We start from the raw sequence: 23794 nt of genomic DNA, 5'->3' as shown, positions 1-23794 counted from the left end.
GGACCTTTTGATGTACCTCACTGCAGCGTGGTGTGGTTCTGTTCCAGAGCCAGGAGTGCAGGGGGCCTGTCCAGCAGGAACTCAGCAGGAATTACACCTGGGGACCCCCAGAATGTCCCAGGCTGGACCTCCAGTGTGCAGGGAAAGCCAACACTGAGTGAGAATGGGACTCCCCCCAGTTTAACCACAACAACATCCTTCTCCATGGGGAGGAGTAATGCTGTCAAAATCAATATTACAGCCCTGTGAAATGGGGAAACTGTTTAAATACCCAGATAAGCTTTTACATGTCTATAAAGATAAGCTTTTATATGTCAATTAAAACACCACAGAAGTCCATATCCATACTCTATGGGTGAAAACATCCAAATACTGATTATTGAGACCTGGCAAAAGATTGCTCAAGACTTTGCTCTGTGTCTGCCTTTCTTTTTTTTGAAGCACCCATGTCAGAGACAGGACAGTGGGCAAGATGAAACTCGAAGCACATTGTTCCTAATTTCCTCTTAAATCCATTTAAAGATCAATATATTTTTGTAAGCCTTACATTTGGGTTGGATTTCTGTGGCTTGTGTGGGCTGGTGATGTAACATCATGAGTTGTACTCAAATCAGGCTCTGAGCAGCTTAAGTCAAGCCACTGATATCACCTTCATGATGTCAAATTTGGGTTCCACCTGATGAAGTTCCAATTTGTGGGGCTTATCTCTGTTTAAGAAGGTACAGAAATTTGAGTGCCACTTTTATTATAGGAGCAACTGAAAATCCCAATAATAATTGGCTCCTCTTTCAGCTTTATAAGCAACCTCTGCTTCAGGTCACTTCTGAAATTCTGAAATTCAATCCAGTCCTTCAGAAAAATGTCTTTGCTATTTTACAAGGCATTAAAAACTGGCCAAGGGTAAGTGTCACATCATTTTGGGGTTCTCTGTAAACATCTGATCCCCAATTTAACTGTCACAGGATGGGATAGTGGGCAAACAGGGACACATTTGCTATCAGTGTGTTCACAAATGCTCCAAATGTTTAGGGAGGGGTTTCCCATTACAGTCAGATCTCTGGGTTTAGCACTGTACAGGGAATCCTTGGTCTGATGTTTTGGGTTTTTACATAGGCAGCTGAAAGACAGGAAAACCATCCATTTCTGTGAAGGAGTAGCACAAGCAGAATGGAGATAAAACCCCACTGGATCTGCCAGGTTTTGAGCCAAAAGAATGCAGCAGCAGCAGAACTCCATTCCAGTTTCCCAAGGGCAGAGGTGTCGGTGCCCCCCCTGAGTTATGAAGGAAATCACACTGATTTGAGCACAGCTGAGGCACAGAGAGCCTGCCACACCAGCAGCACAACCTCCTCATCTCATCAGCAATGTGTCCCTGGGGACTCTCCTCCCTGGCTTTGGAAAACAAATCCAGTTTGGCAATGCCAAATCACACGTGGCCAGAAGAAACTATTTCCTAGAACCTTGCTCAGTGTAGGTGGGAAAATCCAGCAACATGTCCACAGAATCCCATTGCCTGGACCCCATTAAAAGGCTGCCTTTGGAATAAAGGCAGGCCTGCAAGTTGTGCCCTGAGCTGGGATCTTGCTAAGCCCTTTCCCAAACAGCAGTGATAACACTGAAATAACCTTTGATCCTGCATGGCCTTTCTGAGAACTGGAGCAAACAGTGGGCTGAAGGGACACTGGGAATTGTATGCATGGCATTGTGTCTGCCCTACAAGAGCCTAAATTCCCATGATTCTGGTAAATGTACTGAAATGACAGTGTTTCAAGCAGGTGCCACCCCACACAAGATGCTCTCTGTCATCACTGGTGCAGACCTGGAGGCTGCTCGAGGCAGTGGTGCATGACAGGGTTTAACAGTCATGAAACACATCTGCCCGTGGTGTATCCTTTCTGCCTGCTGCTGATGAAGTGCTTGGGTCTTAACTGGAGACCTGGGAACAATCTGGCATTTTAAACAAATGCTTCTGCTAGAAAGTCAAATGTATGCACTGGTTGGGTTGTTTTTTTACTGGCTTAGACCCTCCATCAAACCTGGAGTCTGTCACTTCTCAAACCAGCAGTCATAGTGGCCCTCACATCTGACACTAAGGTCCTTTGTGTTCCCAGTGGGATGTGGACCTGAAAATAACAGTATTTATCCTAAATATCCCAGTTCTGGGCAGAATCAGTGCAATGCAGTGAGCCTTTGCTAATGCAAACCAGACTTGTGCAAGCTCCTGGGGTGCTGTCATTAATCCTTCGAGGACATAAACCTACAGCTGCCTTAGTTTACTACCAGCAGCTTTTTTTAATGACCCTCCAGATATATGATGTTTACTATACTCATGCCCTGTTTAGAGGAATTTACAATCCAAAAGGCAGGCAGAGCATGTGAAATCCTACCTCCATTCCCAGCCTAATCATCACTGCAGAGGATGAAAATTCACCCTCAGAGCCTCTGTCAGTCACCGAACAACACAGCACAGACAGAGCAGGAAAACACTCCTGCAGTGAAAGATTGTGCTGGTCACTTGGACTCACAACAATCAAGATCACTTTGAAGAACATAAATGATGGTTTGGAGGGGGAAGGGCACTCTGCAGATAAATCTCAGCTGCACACTGCAAGTGTTGCACTTTGCACACACTGAATTGATTTTTTCCCCCATTTAGTTGTTTAAAGTATCTACAGAAAACAAAACCAAGAAATATCTGCATTCACTACAAAGCCCTGTTTTAGTCCATCTCAGATGGAACAGTCTCTTGACAAACAGTCTGTTCAATAGTTTTAACTCAAGCAACAGACCAAAACATGAGGCTTTGTTGTGGGACGGGGCTGAAAGAAGCCCAGGAACTCTGCAGCACATCCCTCCTGTCTCTGCTCTCACCTCAAAGGGGCTCCTTCAGATCTCCAGAGCCTTCTCTCCAAAGCTCTGATGGAAACTTCAAAAAGTAGAATATGGCATGTCTGAAAGGTTTCCATGAAATTCTGGTGTGTGGATAAGATAGCTTTAAAAACTGAAACAGCTGAGTATGGATAAAAGGGATTTTTATCTTTTATTTCATATATCTCTTGAAACATAATGTGTCTAATTACTAAAGCCTGGCAGTAAAACACAGGAACATACTCTGCTTTCATTTTTTACCATTTTCTGTATGAGAAATAAGCACAGACTGTATTATCCCTAAGTTCTCAAATACAAACAACAGACTATGAATCCATCTTCTTCCTGATGTTTGGCTTTATGAAATGCAGAAAGTGACAGTAAAATTGAGGTCAAATTTCCTTTGAAGGATTTACAAATTTAAGGGTTTCTTCCTCAAAAATTATTATCCTACATGTTATATCCCTATTTTCTACTGGGCCACCTTCACCCACCTAAGTCTCCATGGGCTAAGGAGCTTCCCAGTGCAACCAGAAATCAGCTGGAACTGCTGTGATTATACTTACTTTTGAGGTGGAGAGCTACAAATTTCCCCTCCCTTTTCAGTGCTTGCAGCAAAAGCTGGAAAAGTTTATAGCTGGATCACAATGGATCAGTGCAAAATTTCTAGAAGGTTTTAATTAACAAATATTTCTGCATGTCAGATTTTGTCAGGTTTTACCCTGCCCTGTCTTCCTTCTAATGCATAAATCTCAGCATTTGAAACTGAGTTGCAGAACACCAAAAAGTCAAGGGAAAACATTAAGTCTTATATTTGGGGCAAGAGGAATGGATCAGCATTAGAAAGTTTGGGATCTCTTCCAAGACTGAGGCAGATGGGAAGTTTTCCAGAAGAGTTGCCTGGGGCAATAAAGTGTAAATAGAAAATGCCTGGTTGTAGAAGTTGCAATATTAGTCACCTACTGTCAACTAAAACGAAAAGCTAAATATAATTTATGAATACCTGAGGTTTTTAACTCTACCAAAGCCCTGTGATGTTAAACTGAATCACTGTTTGGACATTAAGATAATACAACTGCTATCCCCTACGGCTTCAAACACCCACATTTATTTTAAGGCTTCCTCTCAGTGCTGCGTTGCAGAAAACTTCTGAGAACTGCTTCCTGTTTTTCATCCGGGTTTCACTCTTTTCCTGTGGAAATCTATTGAGGAAACTCTTTGCAAACAGGAGGAAGTATCTGTTCCTAAACACCTGTGGGACTGTGCAGAGGAACCGTCCTTGGGGCTCCTGTGGAGGGCAGGGCTGTGTGTGATGGGCTGTGACCCACGGGGGGCACCCAAACCAACTGCACCCACTCCCACACACCAGGCTGGGGGGGGAGGGGGCTCCAATAAACAGGGAAAAAACTGCAATGAAGCAGTGGCTAAAAAAAAAAAGGGGGGGGGGGAGGGGAATGCAGAAGCAAAGCCTTTTGTCAGAGTAATTTAGAGTGATGTTGATTGGGCAAACAGGAATCCTGGTTACCAACGTTCCTGGGAGGAGCTTTCCTAGTAACAAGGTCCATTCCTCTTCTCATTTATTAGCTCTTTTACTGAAGGGGAACCACTGCAGCCTGTGATGGACATGAGATGAGGGAGTAAAACAGGACCACTGAGCCATGGAGGATTAAAGATCTTCCCTACATGATGTTCCTTTTTAATAACCCAGTGTACGTGTAATACCTTAAATATACAGCAGCTGCAAGAGAATCACCCTCACAACTGGGGTTGGCATCACTGAATTACCTTTAAGGCTGCTCTGAGTTGCTTTAGACCTGGCATTTTCTAGACTGGGGAGGTAGAAAATGCAAATGTAGAAAGGTCACTCAACGTATTTCAACATAATTACCTGTCCAACCCTGTTTGCTGACAGTGCCAGGCCCCCTGGAACCTGGGCATTGCCCCCAGTACTGCAGTTCTGCTGCATGGCTGGGCATTCCAAAGAGAAACTGAGCCCCAGGCAGTGTTAAAGGATGGAAGGTGGCTTTGTTTCAGTTTTTCATACCCTTGTTAAGTGATCTATATGCAGTTTCCAGGGCAGTAACTACTTGCTCCATCAAGTGTTTTGCTTGCTCAGTTATAGCATATCTGAAAACCCTGGGGTGCGTGTGGAGCAGGGGGCAGGAGTGAGAGTTATTTTAAGTTATTTATAAAATCTACCTGCTCCTTTGTCCTGCAGGAAGAGGTCCTATTACCATTTACATCACAGTTCTTTCCAAGGGCTGCTGTCAGGATTTCATTTGCCTCGTGGTGACTAACAGGGAGCACCCCTGGGGGGCTCTGAAGGGTCTCTGTAAAGCCATTTTAGAACATTATCCCAACTGAACCATGTCAGTGCTGAATAAATTACCACCAGCAGCTTTTACTCTAATAGAGACCGTTGTTGATCTTGTTTTCATCCCAGTAACACTTCTGATGTCAAACCTGTCACGAGTCCCCCGTGCTGACACATTTTTGGTGTTCCATCACTGATGTCCTACACCAGCAGTCCTGTGCTCTGAGCACATTTCATAAGCAGACCTGCACGTGAAGGGGTGTCAGAAACTGGCCTTGACAGTGCAACAGCATTTCAGCAAATGGGAAACCATCAAGATCTGGCCATATAAACCATTATATTGGTTATATATGACCACCATTGCATTCTTAGGTTCTCTTTGCCAGCTTGCTGTGTGCCCAAGTTGCATTTCTTAAATGTATTTTAATATCTCTTTATTCCCACAGTCTAGTTGCTTGACCATTTTAGCTTAAAGTACCTTAAAATACAGTATTTGGTCCACTGGAAATCATCCATAAACCTGGAGGTATTATGTACATCCCTACAGTAACCTGTATTTATGGCATCTCTTTTTTTTCCTCCACTAAATATCTCTATTAATTTATTTTGACTGCTGCAGCAGGAAAGATACCATGTAAAGTTTAGTCTTAGATTAAGTGAATGTGGAGATAAAGACAACGCAAACCTGCTTGGACTGAGGTTCATCAGATAAAGAAATGGGTCAAGAAAATAAAGAAATGAAATAATAATGAAAAATAATCAAGATAAAATAATAAAAATAAAGAAGTAAGACAAGCAGAGCCTTGTCACCCATGGAGAAGGGAGATGAGATAAATATAGCATTAGAAATCTGTTCATACATTCAGGGAGTAGCTACATATGGTTACACTTCTGTCACTGGCTTTTTGACCCCCAAGTAGTGTTTCCTATTTAACCTTCTCACCAATAAAAGTCAAAATAGAAGCTGCTGTATTTGCTGTCAAAATATACCCAGGACCCCAATAAATGCAGAATCAGCAGGTGATATTTTGTAGTCTCCACAAGCTGGCAAATAACTTATAAATATTTGCAGAGGAAAATAACTAATTTGGGATTACTCCAAAGGCAGAGTTATTTTTCACCAAACAGAGCAGTAGAGGCTTCAAGAAAGCAGAGAACAGGCTGATTTCAGAAACTTCCAGCTGCTTCAGAGAGGCACCAGAAGAGCAGGCCCAGAGCTGGAGGAACACGCAGCGTGACCGTGTCTGACACAAACACCCCCTGAGGCTCTGAGGATGTTTTTGCAGACAGCAAACCCAGCAGGCTGAGGTGATTGTTGTCCTTGTTTCCTGGCACGGGCTGTGAGGGCCGTGGGGCTGTGGGTTCCCCACGTTCCCAGTGGCAGTGCTGGCACTGGCAGTGTCCCCCCTCTGCCTGCTCCGGGGCAGCACCCGCATCTGCAGCCACCAAACAACTGCTCTGACGGCCTCTCTCAGGGCACAGCTGTCCTGAGAGAGCTTAAATGTCCAGCTTGGATGCAAAGCTGGCGGTTTGAGCCCCTCCCCTCACACATTAAGGTGAGATTTTCCCCAATGCTCAGTAAGAGCTGGTCAGCAACAACCTGCAGCCAGCTTGAGGCACGCTGATGCTGTTAGATGAGCCATCTTCCTCTTCTGACACTCCAAATCCAGGAGGCTCCAAGTCTAGGAAGTTCTGAAATAAATCCTGAAGAAATCTACATACCAGTAAAGAGGTCCTTTGGGAGTTTGCACACTGATATCTGCAGTTTCGCATACACCCAGCAGAACTGAGGAACAGCTTGGTCAGAGGTTTTAAGCTTTCAGAGTTGAATTCACAGGCTCTGCTCCCTGACTCTGTTGGGAAGAACAGTTTTCTTGATCTAGGAGACATGAAAAGGCTCCCTGGACATTTGATCTTCCCTGACACACTCCAGCACCCAGGAGATAAGGGGATTCCTGGGGATTAAACACCCCAGGGCTACGTGAAGGAACACACGGGGTGGTGGCTGTTCCACAGCAGTGGCAGAAGGAAATGATCTGCAGGAGCACAGCTCTGCTGCTCTTCTTTCTCTGGCTTCCCTGCCTGCTGGAAGAGCTATCAGTGCTTTTGAATGCCATAGGATTTTAGTTATTAATTTTTGATTATAGGCTTTTGAGCATCTTTCTGTAAAATGCAAGTCAGGACCTCAACACACAGACCCTGCTGCTCAGCATTACTGGGGGTCCAGCACCAGCCCCAAGTCCAGGTCCAGAATCCTGTGAGCTTTTGGAGTAATTCTAACACTTCCAGCTTAACACAAACTTCAGGTAAACTGAATTGATTGTTCCACTGTGGAAAGAAGGGAAACTCGGGAGTAGAGCTGTGTAACAGATAAGGAGGAGCGACAGATCCATGACTTTCAATTCCAGGACGAGGAGGAAAATTGAATCCAGGCTTTTAACTCAGACTTCAAAGCAATCTTGTGCAAGGTTTAGCAAATGGCTCTTGTGCTAACAGTTCAGTCAAGAACAGGTGATGCTTGAATTTGTCTAGCTTTCTTTAGGTCTGTGTTGTGTGAATCCAAGCTTCCAGTGCAAATATCTGAATTTCAGGCCAGCAGGGTGTGGTCAAAGAGTTCTTTATTCCCCTGGAACAACAGCTGCAAAACATTTCCTTTATTTTGTCAGAAAAGAATTCATTAAGGGGCAGGAATATCTGAGTGACATAATTCCAGAGTGATGCACATTTCTCCTGGACTATTAACCACAAAATACCCCACACAGCAAAGAGCAGCCTGGTTCAGCACAGATACACCCAAGAACTATTACCATGCAATATAATCCCTTGCTAGGTGCAGGACTTATAAAAGCACTATAATTACCTCATCTGTTTAGCCTAATTGTCAAATGTTATTTTCCATGGAGCAGCCCAAGTGACTAATAGCTAATTAAGAACGGTAAACTAAAGTTTCAAGGCCAAAAAAGATTAAGGAAAACACCAAACAGTGATTCTCAGAGATCCTGAGCTGCTTTTCAGAGCTGAAAGGAAGATATTCTGCAAGTCACAGAATGGAACCTGCCCCTGCAGCTTGAATTCAGCTTCCTTAATCATTAATTTGTGAGAAATGTATGTCTGCACGAGTGTGTGTCTGTGCATAAGAGCTCCTGGTTTGTAGTTGGATGGCCTTGCCTAATGCACTGATATTTATCTTAGCTGGAAGCCTGGCCTCACCTGCAAAGCAATGAGCAGGGGGTTAGTATTCCCTGCATCCCAGACCAGACTAGAAAGAGGACATTCAAAATCTGCCAGTGTTAGGCTGCCCCTCTGACTGGTGTAAATGTTCCCAGTGCCTGGTATTTCAAAGCAAAGCACCCGAGGGAGAACTGCCACAATCCCATCCTTCCCTGCACTTCTCATGCCCCACAGTCTCAAATTCCATGAAAAACAAAATAAATCAGGACTCAATTATTATCTGTACAAGTGCAACAAGGTAATCATGTCTAGAAAGCCTGACTGAAGTAATTTTCCTGACACTGGGGATGGTCCCTGGCAGAGACAGGAGTAGGATCTCCTTCCCCAGAGGAGCTCTGAGCAGCCCTGGCAGGGACTCTCCATCCTGCTCCCCTGTGTCTCACCTGACTCACTGCTTGGAGGTGAGGAAGGACCAAAGGAACCTCCTGGCAGAAGTTTCCTTCTCTCTCCAGCTGCTGTCCACCCACAGAAATCATTCACCCCCTGCCTGAGGCAGAGGTCACCGAGGACAGACAGACTGGGATTTTCCAGATAGCAACAGTACTGGAGTGCACGTGCTCCAGGGACATCTTGGGAATTAAGAACCTTAAAAAGAGAAAACCAACCAAATACACATAAAACACAAGAACTTGTGTCAGCTGGCATCTTCACATCTGTGTTTTCCACCAGGAGGGTCAGATTCCCCACATTCTCTGCACAGATTCCTGCTCTGAGGTGACAGCCCAGTAAATTATCATCCTGCATGTGGGCCTGCATTCAGAGAGGGAGCAGAACTCATTTGTGCATGGTTTTCCCAAATATTTACTGACAGGAGAGTGATGGCAAGACTTCCAGAACTTGGATAGCATCCCAGGTTTTATCAGGGAGTGTGTTTGGGCCTCGAGCACTTTTTTCTGCATATTTCATCTTCTGTCCTTTTACTCCTCTGTGTTGAAATCTGCAATTGATGCAGTTCCCAATCCCACTCTAACCTGTCCAGGGTGTAACTCAGTCCCATGTTTCCATCAGCAGGAAAACTGCTCACTCCTGTCACAGCTCTGCACTCTGCCACCCCCCAAAGGATGCAGCTCTTAGGGCTGTGCTTCGACTCACATTTTAAACTTCTCTCCAGAAATAAGAGAGGGATGAGGTATTTTAAACACAGACTAAGAACCTACAAGGACCACTAGAAATCCGTTTACTTCTGTTATTTTTGCTTACCTGAAAACTAAAAGATCATCCCAGGGATTGTGTGACATTCAACCCAAATGGCATGGAAAACCATTATCCAGTCATGGTTGTAGTTACAACTATACTTTATAACTACCCATTTAAAACCAGGATACCCAGGCATCTTTACTATTGCCACTAAAACTTCAATTCTTTTACAAATTTATATTTAATGCCTTGCAGATCAAGCTATTCAAAGCCTGAGATTAAGCATCTGGATTGATCACAGGAAGCTCATTCATATGATTTCTGTTGGAGAGGAGTTCACAACCCACAGCACCAACCAGAGACAGATGGATTCAGAAAAACCACACAGACACTTAGCTCCAGTGTGAGAACGTATTTGACCTCAACAGTAAAAGAAAAGTCATAAATAAATCAAAAATATGCACACTTTCTCAACTCTGTCATTCCCTGGAGGAGATAAACCAAAATGGCACCATTCTGAGTTCCCTGAACTCCGACAGTTTGGGTAAAATAGCACAAAACCAAAAATCACACCTCACTTTGGTTAAAAACCACAAGTCATCCACACTGAAAATAAAGCATAGCTTAGTTTGTATGGCTGTACTCAAGGCAATGTTATTACACAGCTGTTTGATCTGCTGCAAATAAGTCTCTAAAAGAGACGAGTTAAAGGCTATGAGGGTGAAGTTAATAATTCCTCAGAGCCATTTTATGATTACTCAGGAATTATTTAAGTTCAAGACTTGCTCGGCACCAGAGGCAGGTGGGGTTTGCTGCAGTTGGATGTTTCCATAACAATACAGGAGAGCCAATTAAAAGCCAATTAGTCATGGACATTGCTTTAAGGTCCAGTACTTTGCAAACTCTCCCCCCTTCACTGTTCCTTCCCTGGGCCGCCCTTTATGCTCAGCACAAAGGCAGAGATGAATGGGGCTCTTTGCCTGTCTCCATAGGAGCCTCCCCACGCTGCCACAAACCCTTCCCAGGCACCTCCAGCCCCGCTCCCCTCTGATCTCTGCCCTAAACAAATGTGCTGTTTATTCACTCTTCTCCTCGTTTATGAAGAGCCATTGGATGCTGTTTGAATACTAATGAGAAAAGAATTAAACCTGTGTTTAGGAGTGAGAGAGGATTCCTCCCTTCAGCATTTACCATGACGGCCAAAGCCCTGGCCTCTCTTGTTATGCTCTTCTTTGAACCCCCAAACCTCTGTCACTTGAAAATTAAGAGTGCAGATTTGGCACTAAAGAAAAGAAAGAGCTCCCAGATAGAGAAAGGTGACCTAGTGGTTGAATCACATGATGAGAAATGGGGAAATCGCGGTGTTTCATTGCTCTGCCACCAAAGAGCACCACCACGACTCCATCCATGCCTCCATCACCTCCCCTGAGAGCGAGGATGAAATCCTGTGTGCTCCAACAATGGGACCTAAGCAGCCCTAAGAAATTAAACTTTCTGTGCTGTGTGGTTTCATCTGCTTTAAAGACCAAAAAAAAACCAGAGAAAATCCAGTCAGAAATTTGAAATATCCTCCAAAGTGGATGTAGGATCCCATGTCATGGCAACACTAAAGGAAGGAAACAGCCCCTTTCTTCCAAAAGACAGCAAACATCCATTAATGTCCTTAATGCTGTTCTTCTTCTGTGTGATATTTCTGATCAGAATCTTCTTCAATCCATCTAATTTTTAGCTCTGGTTTAAAGAAATGCCACTTTTTGCCTTTGCAGCTCCATGAGCAGCATCAGCAGCCCCTTTGCCCCTCTGTACAGCTAAAACCACCTCCAGCTCTGCCTCTTGACCTCTGGCACCAAACTTGGCAGATTAATGCCTTAAACTGGGTTTGGATGATGCCAATGAAAATTACCTGTGTTTATAGATCCCTCTTTTGGAACTCCATTGCACAGACAATGGAGTTTACCTCCCTTTACCTCTGTCACCAGGCTCTTGGTGCTGTCCCTTCCTGCCACCTTCCCTGGGCACTGCTGGGGATAAACATTGGACTCCTGGCAAGACAGACCAAACCAACAAATTTCCAGTTTTATTGTTTCCAGTGGATCCTCGACATGGTATTTTACCTGATCAAGTGCAAAATCCCTTGGGTTTTAGAAGTTTCCACATCTACTCGTGATGCTGCTGCTGCTTTTTTTCCCTCATTTTTTTCTGGCTCTGAAATTCCAGCTTGCCTGGCCGCACATTCCTTTCACACACATTTCAAATCTGCCCATTGTCCTGAACATCTTGAAATAATTTCTATGTGTGGGGCAAGAAAAGAAGGCTGTATTTTCACCTGCCTTTTTATTCAGGTGTAAGGGACACGGACTCCGTTGTGTTTCTTCTTGGGGAAACTAAAGCATAACGTGATTTGATGCAAAGGAGAGAGCCTGTGCCACCTGGGTCTGAAAACTTTGACTCAAAACTTACATTTCTTTCCAGTTTCCCAGCTGAACATCTCCAGAGTAGACAGGCAGGGCTGTCTTTAATCCATATATTGGGCAGAGACTCAACAAAACACACCATCTACGTTGCTCCCTTAGTTTCTCCACATCAGGAGAGAGCTGACAAGTCCTCTCAAGGTAATTACTACAGAATAGTAAGGTTTTACTCTGTATTTCATCAACTTCCCTTATAAGAACAACAGAGAAGTGACAGTTAATATTTAGGTTTGCCTTGACTGTCATCTTAAGTAGAGGGAGCTTCTAAGTCCTGAATTATATGGGAGGGTTTTTTTTGTCCCACCAAACTTCTTAATGTTCCTCAGACTGCACATCAATTGACACCAGGCTGCCAGATGTCAGAAGTCAATACCACCAGCACATCTCCTGTTAAACATCACAGCCTTTACCCACACTTGCTAGAGAAGATTTTCATCATACTTGAATATTCTCAATATTTTATGGGTTAAAATCTTAACCAGCTCCATAACTACAATGAATATTTACTGAAATGTCATCTCTGTATTATGTGAACTAACTCTGGGAATCTCTGAAACCCAAACAGATCTAAATTCTGCTGCAGCTCAAAACTAAGAGAGCGATCTGCTAAGTACCAGCTACAGTGCTCAAGAAATAATCAAGGATTCTTATGGAGTACTGGGCCCAAAAATATGTCTGTCTGCACAATGAAGGAAATCAGCACATTTCAGAACCATAAAATGCAATATTCCTGTGGCAGGAAGGTCCCCCAGTAGCTGTCCCAGAGCCCCCATTGTGAATGCCCGAGCTTAACAGTGCATTTTATTCAGGCACTATTCCATGATGACTTTTTCCAGAACTCACGGAGCTGGAATGACTGTCCAGGCTCCATTCTGGGGATTTCTATTTCCCTTAACTTTACAGGAAATCCAGTTGTTGCTAAGCTAAATAATGCCACAAATTGCAGATGCAGTAAGTCATTGGTTTTTTATGCACTCAGCTCTACTCAGGGGGGTCAAGTGAGTGCTGGTTTCCAAGCAGGGCTTAGCTCAGCTTCTGTCCCTGCTGAGGTTTTCAGATACTGACTCTTTTGTAAATTCATCATCTTATTTACTTCATACACTTTCACAGGCAGCGAGGGGAGCAGCACTGGTGTGGCTCTGCAGGAGCAGCTGGGTGGGATTAAACCAAAGCTCTGCAAGACTGATGTGTAGCTCAGCATCAGCTGCCCTGTTACACAGCTCAGGCTGCAGCTGAGTTTACAAATCACAACACCTAAAGGAAGGATTTAAAAGATTTGTACAAAAAGGTCGTGTTATACAACTTGTTTCAGCAGGACCGATTTGCTAAGTGTTTGAACTCTCACTTTTGCTGACTATTTGATGTGTTAAAAGTACAAGGAATATTCAATATTTGCCAGTCCAAAAGTAATCTTAGGAAGAATTTGGAGGAACTTAATTCACTACAGAACTCTTGAATTTGGTTTGTTTTCTCCTGCAAGTAGATTCTTGGTGAACTACACAACAGCCCCTACTGGCAATATGAGCTTCTTACTATATTATAATTTCTTAAATTCTCCATAGCTCTTATTTCAGTATGATTTTATGGAAATAAGGAGCATATTATGTATATTGCTTGAAAAAACCCAAGATCTTTAGAATAAATTCAGCATTATGTGTTGCCTTTCAATTTCATAGACTTTATTTACTATTTTGCAAGGAAATAGGAGTCATAGAATTAATTTTCTTTGTCAGCTATATTGTTTGCTTCCATTGCATTCCCTCTTAAACAGCAATACTGCCCCTCAGAACATCCCTAGGTAGGGGAGCCAAACTGAACCAAACCAAATGTACCCTGATAAAAAGAGAGTAGTAGCTCCAATGGACTCACCATGACTGGCATTTCACACCAAAAGAAGTATTTTATTAAATTGTTGGAAAATGTCTACATTATTAGAATTTGGTTCATGTACAGTAAGAGCTTCCATTGCACTACACTCAGTGATTTGTGCTCTCTTACGTGTTTAGGTCTCTCCTGGATTGGGGTAGAACATTGTTAACTCAACTACACGTACATATATCGTGATCTTTCCTGACAGGAGTCCCCCTGAGCCTCCTCCAAGGCGCTTCCCCAGTGGTGTCCATTTGGGTAACCTGAAAGTCCTCAGTCACATCAACCACTGCCCTTCACTGACTTCAGTCACTGTTTTCAAAATACGTTTTGTTGGCACGTTTAAGGACTCATCAGTTCCGTTATTTGATCTGTGTAGCACCCCTGGAAAGCCCTTTCCTGTAAACCACATCCCCTCACTGCACTCAGGACACCGTTTCCAGTGAGGTGTCAGCTCTGCCAAGAGGCTCCACACCTGTAACTCCCTGCTCTGCAGGTGTGGCACTGTTTCTGGAGCATCCTTTTTGACTTTTCAGGCTGACACTGCTTCACCTCCAGTACTCAGGTGACTTGGGTCAAACCTGCCTGACGTTTCTGAGCCCAGGGGAGCAGGGGCAGGATCTCTGCCCCAGCCCTCGTGGGTGCTGAGGTGCCCACGGCAAACACAGAGCACCCACTGCCACGGGCAGGAGGGGCATGGCCAGGGCAGACTGTTCCATGTGTAGGTTCTGGATGCCTTTAAATAATGTAAGGAAGATCTGAAGCCATTGGAGGGGTCCAAAGGAGGGCAATGAAGATGGGAAGGGCCTTGATTTGGAGCCGTGTGAGGACACTGAGGGCACTTGGGGTGTTCAGCTGGAGCAGAGGAGACTGAGGGGAGACCTCCCTGCAGTTCCAACTGCCTGGGCAGGGGCAGAGGAGGGGCAGGACTGAGCTCTGCTCTGGGGGGACCAGGGACAGCCCCCAGGGAATGGCTGGAGCTGTGTCAGGGCAGGCTCAGGGTGGATCTCAGGGAAAGGTTCTTCCCCCAGAGGGTGGTTGGCACTGAACAGGCTCCCCAGGGCAGTGGGCACAGCCCCAAGGCTGCCAGAGCTGCAGGAGGGTTTGGATGATCCTCTGGGGCACAGGGGGTGACTCTGGGGATGGACCTGTGCAGGGCTAAGGGTTGGACTGGATGATCCTTGTGGGTCCCTTCCAGCTCAGCCCATTCTGGGATTCTGTAAATTGAACTAAAGTGGTTAAGTACTCTTTCGTTCTTAGTATCAGAAGAACAATGAAACCCTTTGGTTGGTTGGTTGGTTTTCCGATTTCCTCCAAGTCCACCTCCCTCTGCCCTGTTTTGCAGGTCGGGGATGCAGAGGGTGCAGGTGCCCGCAGGGAGGGGGCCGGAGCAGGAGCAGCAGCAGCAGCAGGAGGAGGAGGAGGAGCAGCAGCAGCATCAGGAGCAGCAGCAGCAGGAGGGAGCCGGCACACGCCGTCCCTCGGCAGGGCAGCAGCACCGCGGAGCGCCCGCTGGAGGAGCTGGGCACGGCTGCAGCACGGTACACACCCAGCACAGCTCTGCCCATCCTCACTCACTCGGGAAGGCAGCAGCAGAAAAACTAATATATTAAACCCCCAAACCACAAACCAGTCCTAATGAATCCTGAAATCCTAGACCTAGATAAAAGGTTGCATCCCAGATTTCTATTTCTCACTCCCACAGAATTTTATATTTAATAAAAGGCTGAGCTTACTACTTACAGCTATTATTTAAAACTGCCTCTTTTTTCCCCTATGAGTCATCTCACCTAAACTTTTTTCCTGGCTTAAAAGTGTAAAGTTTTCCTTTCTTTGTAAATAAAAACTCACAACCTCAGTTAAACTAATTCCCAAGGAAACTATTGACAGTTAATATTCCATACAGCCACACTCCTTGGCAACATCCTGGCTGCTCCAGTAACTCTGGAAAGGCACACCCTGTTTAGCACTAACTACTGCCATGACATTGCCCAGTTTGGCTTCCCTTCAGTCGTTTATTTTTTTGGACACATCAAGTTCAAGGACCACAAAAGCACTTACCCAGCAATAACTTTAAATTATGAGGCATCTTTCCTGCAGACTGGAGCTGTTGGTAGTGATAAGAAAATCAGATTTTAGGTGTGTATTGAATAGACCTGGCAAGCAGCTGCTTGGGATTGTGATAAACAGTGACATGTAAATACAATTAACGTTGCAGTGTGTTCTTCATCTGGTTAGACTTAGAAAGTAAACCTGCTTCAACAAATATTCTTATCGAATCATGCACTTTGCCAACTCAAAGACAGTTTCCACATTAAACTACTACCCCTATTTCAAGTGCAAACAGCTTTCTAGCAAAAACCTTTCATACAAATAAATTGTGGGGTTATAGATTTAAAAACAGGGAAACTGTTCCATCAAATAAAAAAGGATTAGTTAGGCTGAAAAGAAAACTATCTCAGGGAGTTGAACAAAGAAAAAAAATTGTGTGAACATCCAGGATTAAACCTAGGTATACTAGATAAATTAATTAATTAATCAATCTAGATACAGAATGAATTCTATTTTATGTATCTCTATACACACTCTTTAATAAACATTAATTTCTTAGAGCAGAAGAGCACTTGCATCAATGGAATTGAGTAAGATTTTCTGCATTAGGCAGTTTACAGATAAATGCCTAAATATCACCAAAAAAAAAAAGTGCTGTATGATTTTACTGGCAGATTTTTTTTTAATTTTTATTTTTTAATATCAGCTTAGTAAAAGATTTTCCATAAAATCCTGGCTTTCTGTTAAAAGAGGTGCACGGGAAGTTTTCCATTTGCTCTCTGAGTTGCAGCCCTGCCCCCTCCAAGGGGGATGTCAAAGCTCCTCTTTCGTGCTCGCCTTCAGTGGGAGAGGAGGAGGTTCCCTTGCGTGGGGGGAAGAAAACCAAACAGCCCACCTGACCTGGGCCCACCTGAGACCCACATGCCTCTTCCTCCACATTTACAAACCTCATCTGAGGGTCTGCGGTGCCGGATGCTGCAGTTCATTTACAGGATTAGGCGTTTTGAAGCTCCCGAGGGCCCCCACGCAGTTTGGTGTCAGCTCTCGCAGCTGCCATGCCGGCTGGGAGCTCTGCTTGTCATCCCTTGGAGCTCCCGTGGCAGGAAAAGAAATGGGGATAAAAAAAGGTTCACTCCTAAGGTATCACAGGTTGCAAATAAAGGCTGGCTTTGTTTGGCTGTGCCTCACGGAGAGCAAGTGCTGCTGATCCCCGAGTTCATGGGGTGCAAAGATTGCCAGGAACACACATTCATTCATTCTCTAATTAAAGAGCAACCCTGCAGGAACCAAGCTCAGACAATAAATTATTGAGCACCACAACCTATAAATTAGGCACACTGAATGCCACTGGAATGAAAATTGCATTAACTTATGCTGGGTGTAAACCAGAACTAAAAAATGAGAGGGAAAACAGGCCATTGTTTTCTTGTTGCTGGGAGCAGAGCTGTGCAGGATCCTGCACAGATGGAGCTGCACTGCCCTCCCAAGGGTTCCCTGCCCCTGCAGACACGCAGCAGTCCCTCTCTTGATATTCCAGCTGCAGGTGCAGGTGCTGTGTCCTTGGAGTGAGGCAGAACATCCTTCACCTGAGAGTCTCCCACCCCTGGAGCCCTCCCTGCCTCTGCTCAACAAGCTCCAGGTGCACAACACTTGTAACGCTACCCAAGGTCAAATGTGTCTCAATGTTTGAAGAAATAACAGCATTTGACTTGATCACTCTGTTAGAACTCATTAAAACTGTTTAATTAACCTGACAGTGATTAAGGTAAATAATTATAAAATTCAAAGTCATGTTGGCGTTGATTTAACCTGATATCAGCTCAAAATACATATTCAGAATAAAGAGGTGACCAGTGCTTTTCATGTGCTAAATGTACCAAAAAATACCCAGTAAATTACAGGCATCATAACAGTCCCCTAATCCTCATAATAATCCCAGTAAATGTCTTCCTGCAACAAAAAGGAGTTAAATGCAATGGCTTTTATAATATACAGCTAAAAAAGCATTGGCATATTACTATAATAGTACAGGTATATTTAAATACAGTGTAGACAGTCCATTTATAATTTATTTGGCATGTGAGGAGACATTAGGTTTGGGTAAAAAGGTATAACTAAGTATTAGATAGCTATGGGTCTAATATTACATTTTTATAATAAAACTCCTGTCCCTAGAAAACACAATGAATATATGAATTAGAGAACATTTATGTCCAATTTCTACCCTGTGAATATGTGCTCAACTGGCACAGTGACTGTGCAAGAACAATCTTACCCAGCATGATCCTTCCTCTTTCCTCTCCAAAAGTCTATATTCACTTGTATCCTTGAGCAGTAATTGCCCCCTAACACCACACTAACCCTTCCATTTATCCTTAAATTAGAGTTACTTAGTGAAAGAAGAGAGCTGAAGTGAAATAGCTACAAATTACCTGCAAAAGGACACTGAAGACTCCCAAAGCAAGGATCTTTGCTGCAGCTGCCCTGCCACTCCTAAAGCCCCTTTCCGTGGATGCTGGAGGGCCCTTCCTGGGGTTTCACTGGTGTTTTTAAACACCCCTTCTCTCTGGCTCAGCCTCAGGTTTAAGCAGCTACAGCACATTGGGGTGGTTGGTGTGTTGCTGAGGGGTTGTGTCCAGCACAGGATGAGATTGTTGTGTCCCAGCACAGGATGAGATTGTTGTGTCCAGCACAGGATGAGATTGTTGTGTCCCAGCAGAGGATCAGCTGTTCCGCTCCGTGGAGGGCCAGGCTGCCTCTGATGAGGAGGAGGAGGAGAAGTGGGCAGGAGACCAAGCCTCCCAGCGGGGCCACGGGAAGAAAACGCTGGCCAAGCTGCCTTGCTGCAGCAGTGGGTAAGTGTAATTCAGTAATTAGTGCTGTTTGAACCCCTTGCAGAGACAATGTCATGGCCTGAAGGTCCCGTGGCTCCAGGCAGAAGCAGCAATGCTGTGTGGCAAAATCAAGCAGCCTTTTACCCCTCCTTTGTGGTTCATGGGAACAACAATGCTGGATGCTCCTGCTGAGCCCTCTCCAGTGTCAGCTGGACACTCTTTTGGGATCTGTGCTGCCCAGAGTTCTGCAGGAAAATTGGCTTTTACAACCATGGAGCTTCACTGGAGGTTTAACAGAATCCCAGAACGTGCTGAGCTGGAAGGGACCCCAAGGATCATCAAGTCCAACCCCTGGCCCTGCACAGGTCCATCCCCAAGAGTCACCCCTGTGCCCCAGAGGATCATCCAAACCCTCCTGCAGCTCTGGCAGCCTTGGGGCTGTGCCCACTGCCCTGGGGAGCCTGTTCAGTGCCAACCACCCTCTGGGGGAAGAACCTTTCCCTGAGATCCACCCTGAGCCTGCCCTGACACAGTTCCAGCCATTCCCTGGGGGCTGTCCCTGGTCCCCCCAGAGCAGAGCTCGGTCCTGCCCCTCCTCTGCCCCTGCCCAGGCAGTTGGAACTGCAGGGAGGTCTCCCCTCAGTCTCCTCTGCTCCAGCTGAACACACCAAGTGCCCTCAGTGTCCTCACACGGCTCCAAATCCAACCCTTCCCCATCCTCGTTGGTGTCACTGACCTTGTGCTGTTACTGCCCGTACAGGTGTGATGGAAAGAGCTGGAAGAAGCTGATGTCTTACCTGGAGAGCAGCAGCAGTGCTGGCTGTGAGGCAGCCCCTGCAGAGCCCCCCGAGGGGCTCCCTCAGCTCCCAGGGCAGGAGGAGCCCGGGGACCACGGGGGGAAAAACCTGGAACCACACATGGAAGAGGTAATGAGTGTGAAGGAGTTATTCATGTATCTTTAAGGAGCTGAATGTTTATATATCTGTATTTATTCTGGTCATTCTGCTCTCTGTTGCTGGTGTCTCTCATTTGTCAGCTCAAACATCTCATGTTTTCCTCTCACACTACATATGGAGTTTGGTTCCTGCCTGAAACGGCCTTTGGAGGGTGAGATGTGCATCCAGCTCCCTGGGAGCACAGCAGCTTTGTAAGAAATCCCTCCAGCTGACTGAGACTCAGGGGCTCACTCTTTTGGAATTCTTTGGAGCAAATCAGCCAGTTTACTCTGCCTGTTTCTTGGGCCTAGAGCAATATATTTATAAATGTAAATAAAATTAGTTAGGTTAAGTTGTAATAATATAATATAATAATATAATATAATTATAATCAATTATATTATAATAAAATTATAATAAATTATATAATAAATAATATTAATATTTAAATAACTATATAAAATATACATTAATAATATTTAAACAATAAATTATGTAATATAATGTAATATATAATAATATATAATATAATATATAATAATATAGAATAACAATATATAAAATATATAATATAATATATTATTAGTTAGGTTTACTTATAAAATTAATTAGGTTCAGCAGCATGTCCAGCTCCCCTTCAGCAGAGGTTATAACCATGTAGTCAAAAGTCTCAGTGCCATATCCATGTGATATCAGTGCCATGTGATCTTACTCTTTGAATACTGCAAACTGCAGGCACTGATGAGCACAGATTGCAGTGCCAGCAATCTTTCTGTGAAACAAAAGCAGTGCAGGTGCATTGCTTTGGTCTGCTTTCTCCTCAGCTTCAGTTAGTGCTTGTTCAGTATTTTATGCTCCATCTTTAAACAAAGCATAAAGATTTCAGTAGTTCTGAAAGGATTCTGTGAATCAGTAAAATATTTAAAGTAAGAGTAAAATATTCAACTTCTTTACACGTTGCCATCCCTTGTGTTTTATCAGTATTTCGTATCATTTTCTCCCTTGACTAAATGAGTTTATTTGTGAGGGGAAAAAATTAAAACCGGGATAAAATCCTACTTGTGTCTTACCCAGTTTGCAGCATTCAGTGACAACTTCCCCCTGCAATATTCCTTGGAACAACACAAAGCTTCCTTCTGTGCTTCTGAGCACCAGCCCACAGGAAAACCCTCCTCTAGGTAGTGCCACTTTTAATCCCTTTTTCCACAGTTACTCATCTTCCTCTGCAGTAACACATTGCCCTCTTTTTCATCTCTGCTGGTGGATTTTAGTTCTGTGCACCTTGTTTGGAAAAGCACCATTATCCATAGATTGGTACAAAATTCCAGAAGGAAAATGGAATTGGCTTCTCTCGATTTAAAGACAAGCAGGGAGGCACCAACTCGCTGCAACAGGAATTAGGTATCAGCAGGATTAATCATTTGGAACCTGTTAGGAATTTATTCTTAAGCCCTTCTACTTTTATTAAGCCAGTATTTATATTTGTGTGCAGTTACAGGGGAGGGGGTTGATGCTACCAAACAGACACACAAATAATAAGTAATTCCTTTCATAAAGGTGACTGTTTCTGTAATCAACAGAAAGAAAACTGGAAGGCTGAGAAGTGCTCTGTATCAAGTACCTTGGAAATACATATCTTGACTTCACAAATAGACCACCAACACTTTTCTCTGAACCTGGCAAAATTACCTTATACTTTGTTCTATTTACTTGTATTTGCACCTGCTCAGGGCTCAGAATTAGACAAGTAACAACAAGGCCAACAAGCAACAACCTCAGCAGGCAAGTGAAGGGCAGCACTCTCAAATGCTGCTTGGTAATTGCTTCAGTCTAAGGCCTGTAAAACCAGAGGATGCAAGAGCTCTGAAATTTGTCATGTCTAGGAAGTTCTACTTTCCAACAGCCCAATATTTAAAAATAGCTTCTGCTGAAGACAGGGTGCTGACCTGGGGATGATGGATGGAGAAAACATGAGTGATTCTGAGAATAAAGTGATATCCTGCCAAGGGCAGTGTTGCAAAGAAATGCCAATTATTTTCTGTAAATGCTTGCACACAAACTACCAGCCTAATTAAAAGACAATTAGTTTATGACCCATAGAGGGTCAAATGAGAAGTTCATCCCAACATCATGCACCTGCAGCTGCTCAGAGCAAAGAGAAGCAGTGCAGGGGATGTTCCCAGGGCAGTGGGGACAGACACCTCCAGAGCTGGGTGTGGGTTGGAGCACCGTGTTTAATGACCAGGATTGGAGCTGTTTACCATGGATTTACCTTCCCTTGCCTTAAAGCTGGCAATGATTTTGGTATCTCAGGGCAAGGTTTGGAGGATTTGTTTTTGTTGGCTTTAAAGCTGCTGCCTGAGCATCCACCAACACACCCTATTTGAAACACACCTATCAACTGAGTTAACATTATTCATATATATTCATAAACCCTTCCAGAGAAATCCAATAGATTCTTCACTATGTTCTGTGGATTCTCCAAGTGCCTCCTCCATTCCAGTTCCTATCCATTTACCTGACAGATTCACTGATTTGAGGGGGTTTGCTATTCCTCAGACCATCTTTGCACCCTCCCAAGAACTGGTGCTCCATTTGCCACTCTCCAGTGCTCTGAGGGGGACATGATTTAGAGGATAAATTACACAGCACAGTTCAGCACTTCAGTCTGTCCTTCTGCTACTGTTTTCTTCCCTTTTTGAAAATGTTTCTCAGGTTCACTGCTTGTAAAAACTGCCTCTCCACTTCTGTGCCAAGCACAATATAATGATTTTATCTCACATTCCCTAGGGGATTTTGGCATCTTAACTATTAATTTTCCTGAACATATTTGTACCCACTACTCCAGAGCTCGGGTTTTCCCTGTGACATTCCCCCTTTTAGAAGAGGGTTGGGTACCAGCAGCTGACTTCTCCCCAGAGCTGGGCTTGGGCAAAGTAATATTTGCATTTCACAAACAAGGCTCAGATCCCCAACCAGGCTTTGCTGAGGGACTTGGACAGAGCTAAGAACAAACCTCCTCCTCTGAGCCCTGTGGCTTAACTGCTGGCCATCCTGATCCCCTCAGCATCCAGGTTTTAAAAGCAGGTTACGCTTAATTATTTTCAGTATCTTACTACAAGTGTTGAGGTGACGTCAGGAGCCCAGCTGGGGAGAACAGGTTGGGAGGATGTTTTAATGGTGCACTGAGCTGCTTTCTCCTCAAGCATTTAAAGAGCACCATTGCACACCCACGTGTGTAAATGAAACACAGGCATCAGGAGGTCAGCAGCCCTACAGGTGGCCAGGTGGCTGCCGAGGTGTAATCGGTGGGGAAAGCAGGTGGTGAGCAGTTTACAGCACAGGAGACGGTGCAGGTGCAGGTACAGTGGGCTCTGTGGGAGCAGTGCAAACCAAGAGGAGGAAGAGGCAGCAGTAACAAGAACAAATGCTGTCCTTTTGCCCTCTCTGGTATTTGATATGACTCTGCCTTGGCTGCACAGGGGACCAGAACAGCTCCCTGTGGGTGTAGAATCGCAGAACAGAACCAGAGAACCGTTTAGGTTGGAAAAACCCCCTTAAACCATCGAGTCCAACCATCCCCCAGCACTGCCAAGGCCACCACTAACCCATGTCCCCAAGTGCCACACCCACACAGCTTTCAAATCCCTGCAGGGATGGGGACTCCACCCCTGCCCTGGGCACCTGTGCCAGGGCCTGACTGCCCTTTTGGTGAAGAAATTTTCCCAATATCCAATCTAAACCCCCCCTGGTGCAATTTGAGACCATTTCCATCTTACCTGGGAGAAGAGACCCAGCCCCAGCTGCTAAAACCTCCAAAAGGTGCCTGTGAGGTCCCCCCTGAGCCTCCTTTGCTCCAGCCCAGTTCCCTGGGCTGCTCTCCTGAGGTTTGTGCTCCAGCCCCTTCCTGGCTGGGATTCACAAAGCACGGACAATCTGCACTGTGGTAAAGGAAAGCACACATTGAATTCACTTCTCTGCAGACAGGGCAGCTGAAATCACTGCTTGCAGATGGACCAGAGGAAGGGATCCAAACCTCTGGAGCTGCTGCATCGCTCCAAGGAGCTGCAGCGCTCCCAGGGC

General features: G+C 44.7%; 1 protein-coding gene across 1 annotated transcript in view; it reads left to right on the top strand.

Moving 5' to 3' along the window:
• EFCC1 (EF-hand and coiled-coil domain containing 1) overlaps positions 1-23794 on the top strand; it is a 49499-nt gene that overhangs the window by 17055 nt on the left and 8650 nt on the right. The window contains exons 3-6 of the mRNA XM_050328294.1: positions 15236-15314; positions 17480-17594; positions 18659-18797; positions 19537-19702. Of these exons, the coding sequence (XP_050184251.1) occupies positions 15236-15314; positions 17480-17594; positions 18659-18797; positions 19537-19702 (499 nt within the window). The remainder of the gene's footprint in view (positions 1-15235; positions 15315-17479; positions 17595-18658; positions 18798-19536; positions 19703-23794) is intronic.

Source organism: Myiozetetes cayanensis, unplaced genomic scaffold (assembly GCF_022539395.1).
Source record: "Myiozetetes cayanensis isolate MyiCay16 unplaced genomic scaffold, myiCay2020 scf39, whole genome shotgun sequence".
NCBI lineage: Eukaryota > Metazoa > Chordata > Aves > Passeriformes > Tyrannidae > Myiozetetes > Myiozetetes cayanensis.
Note: the sequence above shows the minus strand (reverse complement) of the source record. Positions and strands in the feature narration are given on the sequence as shown.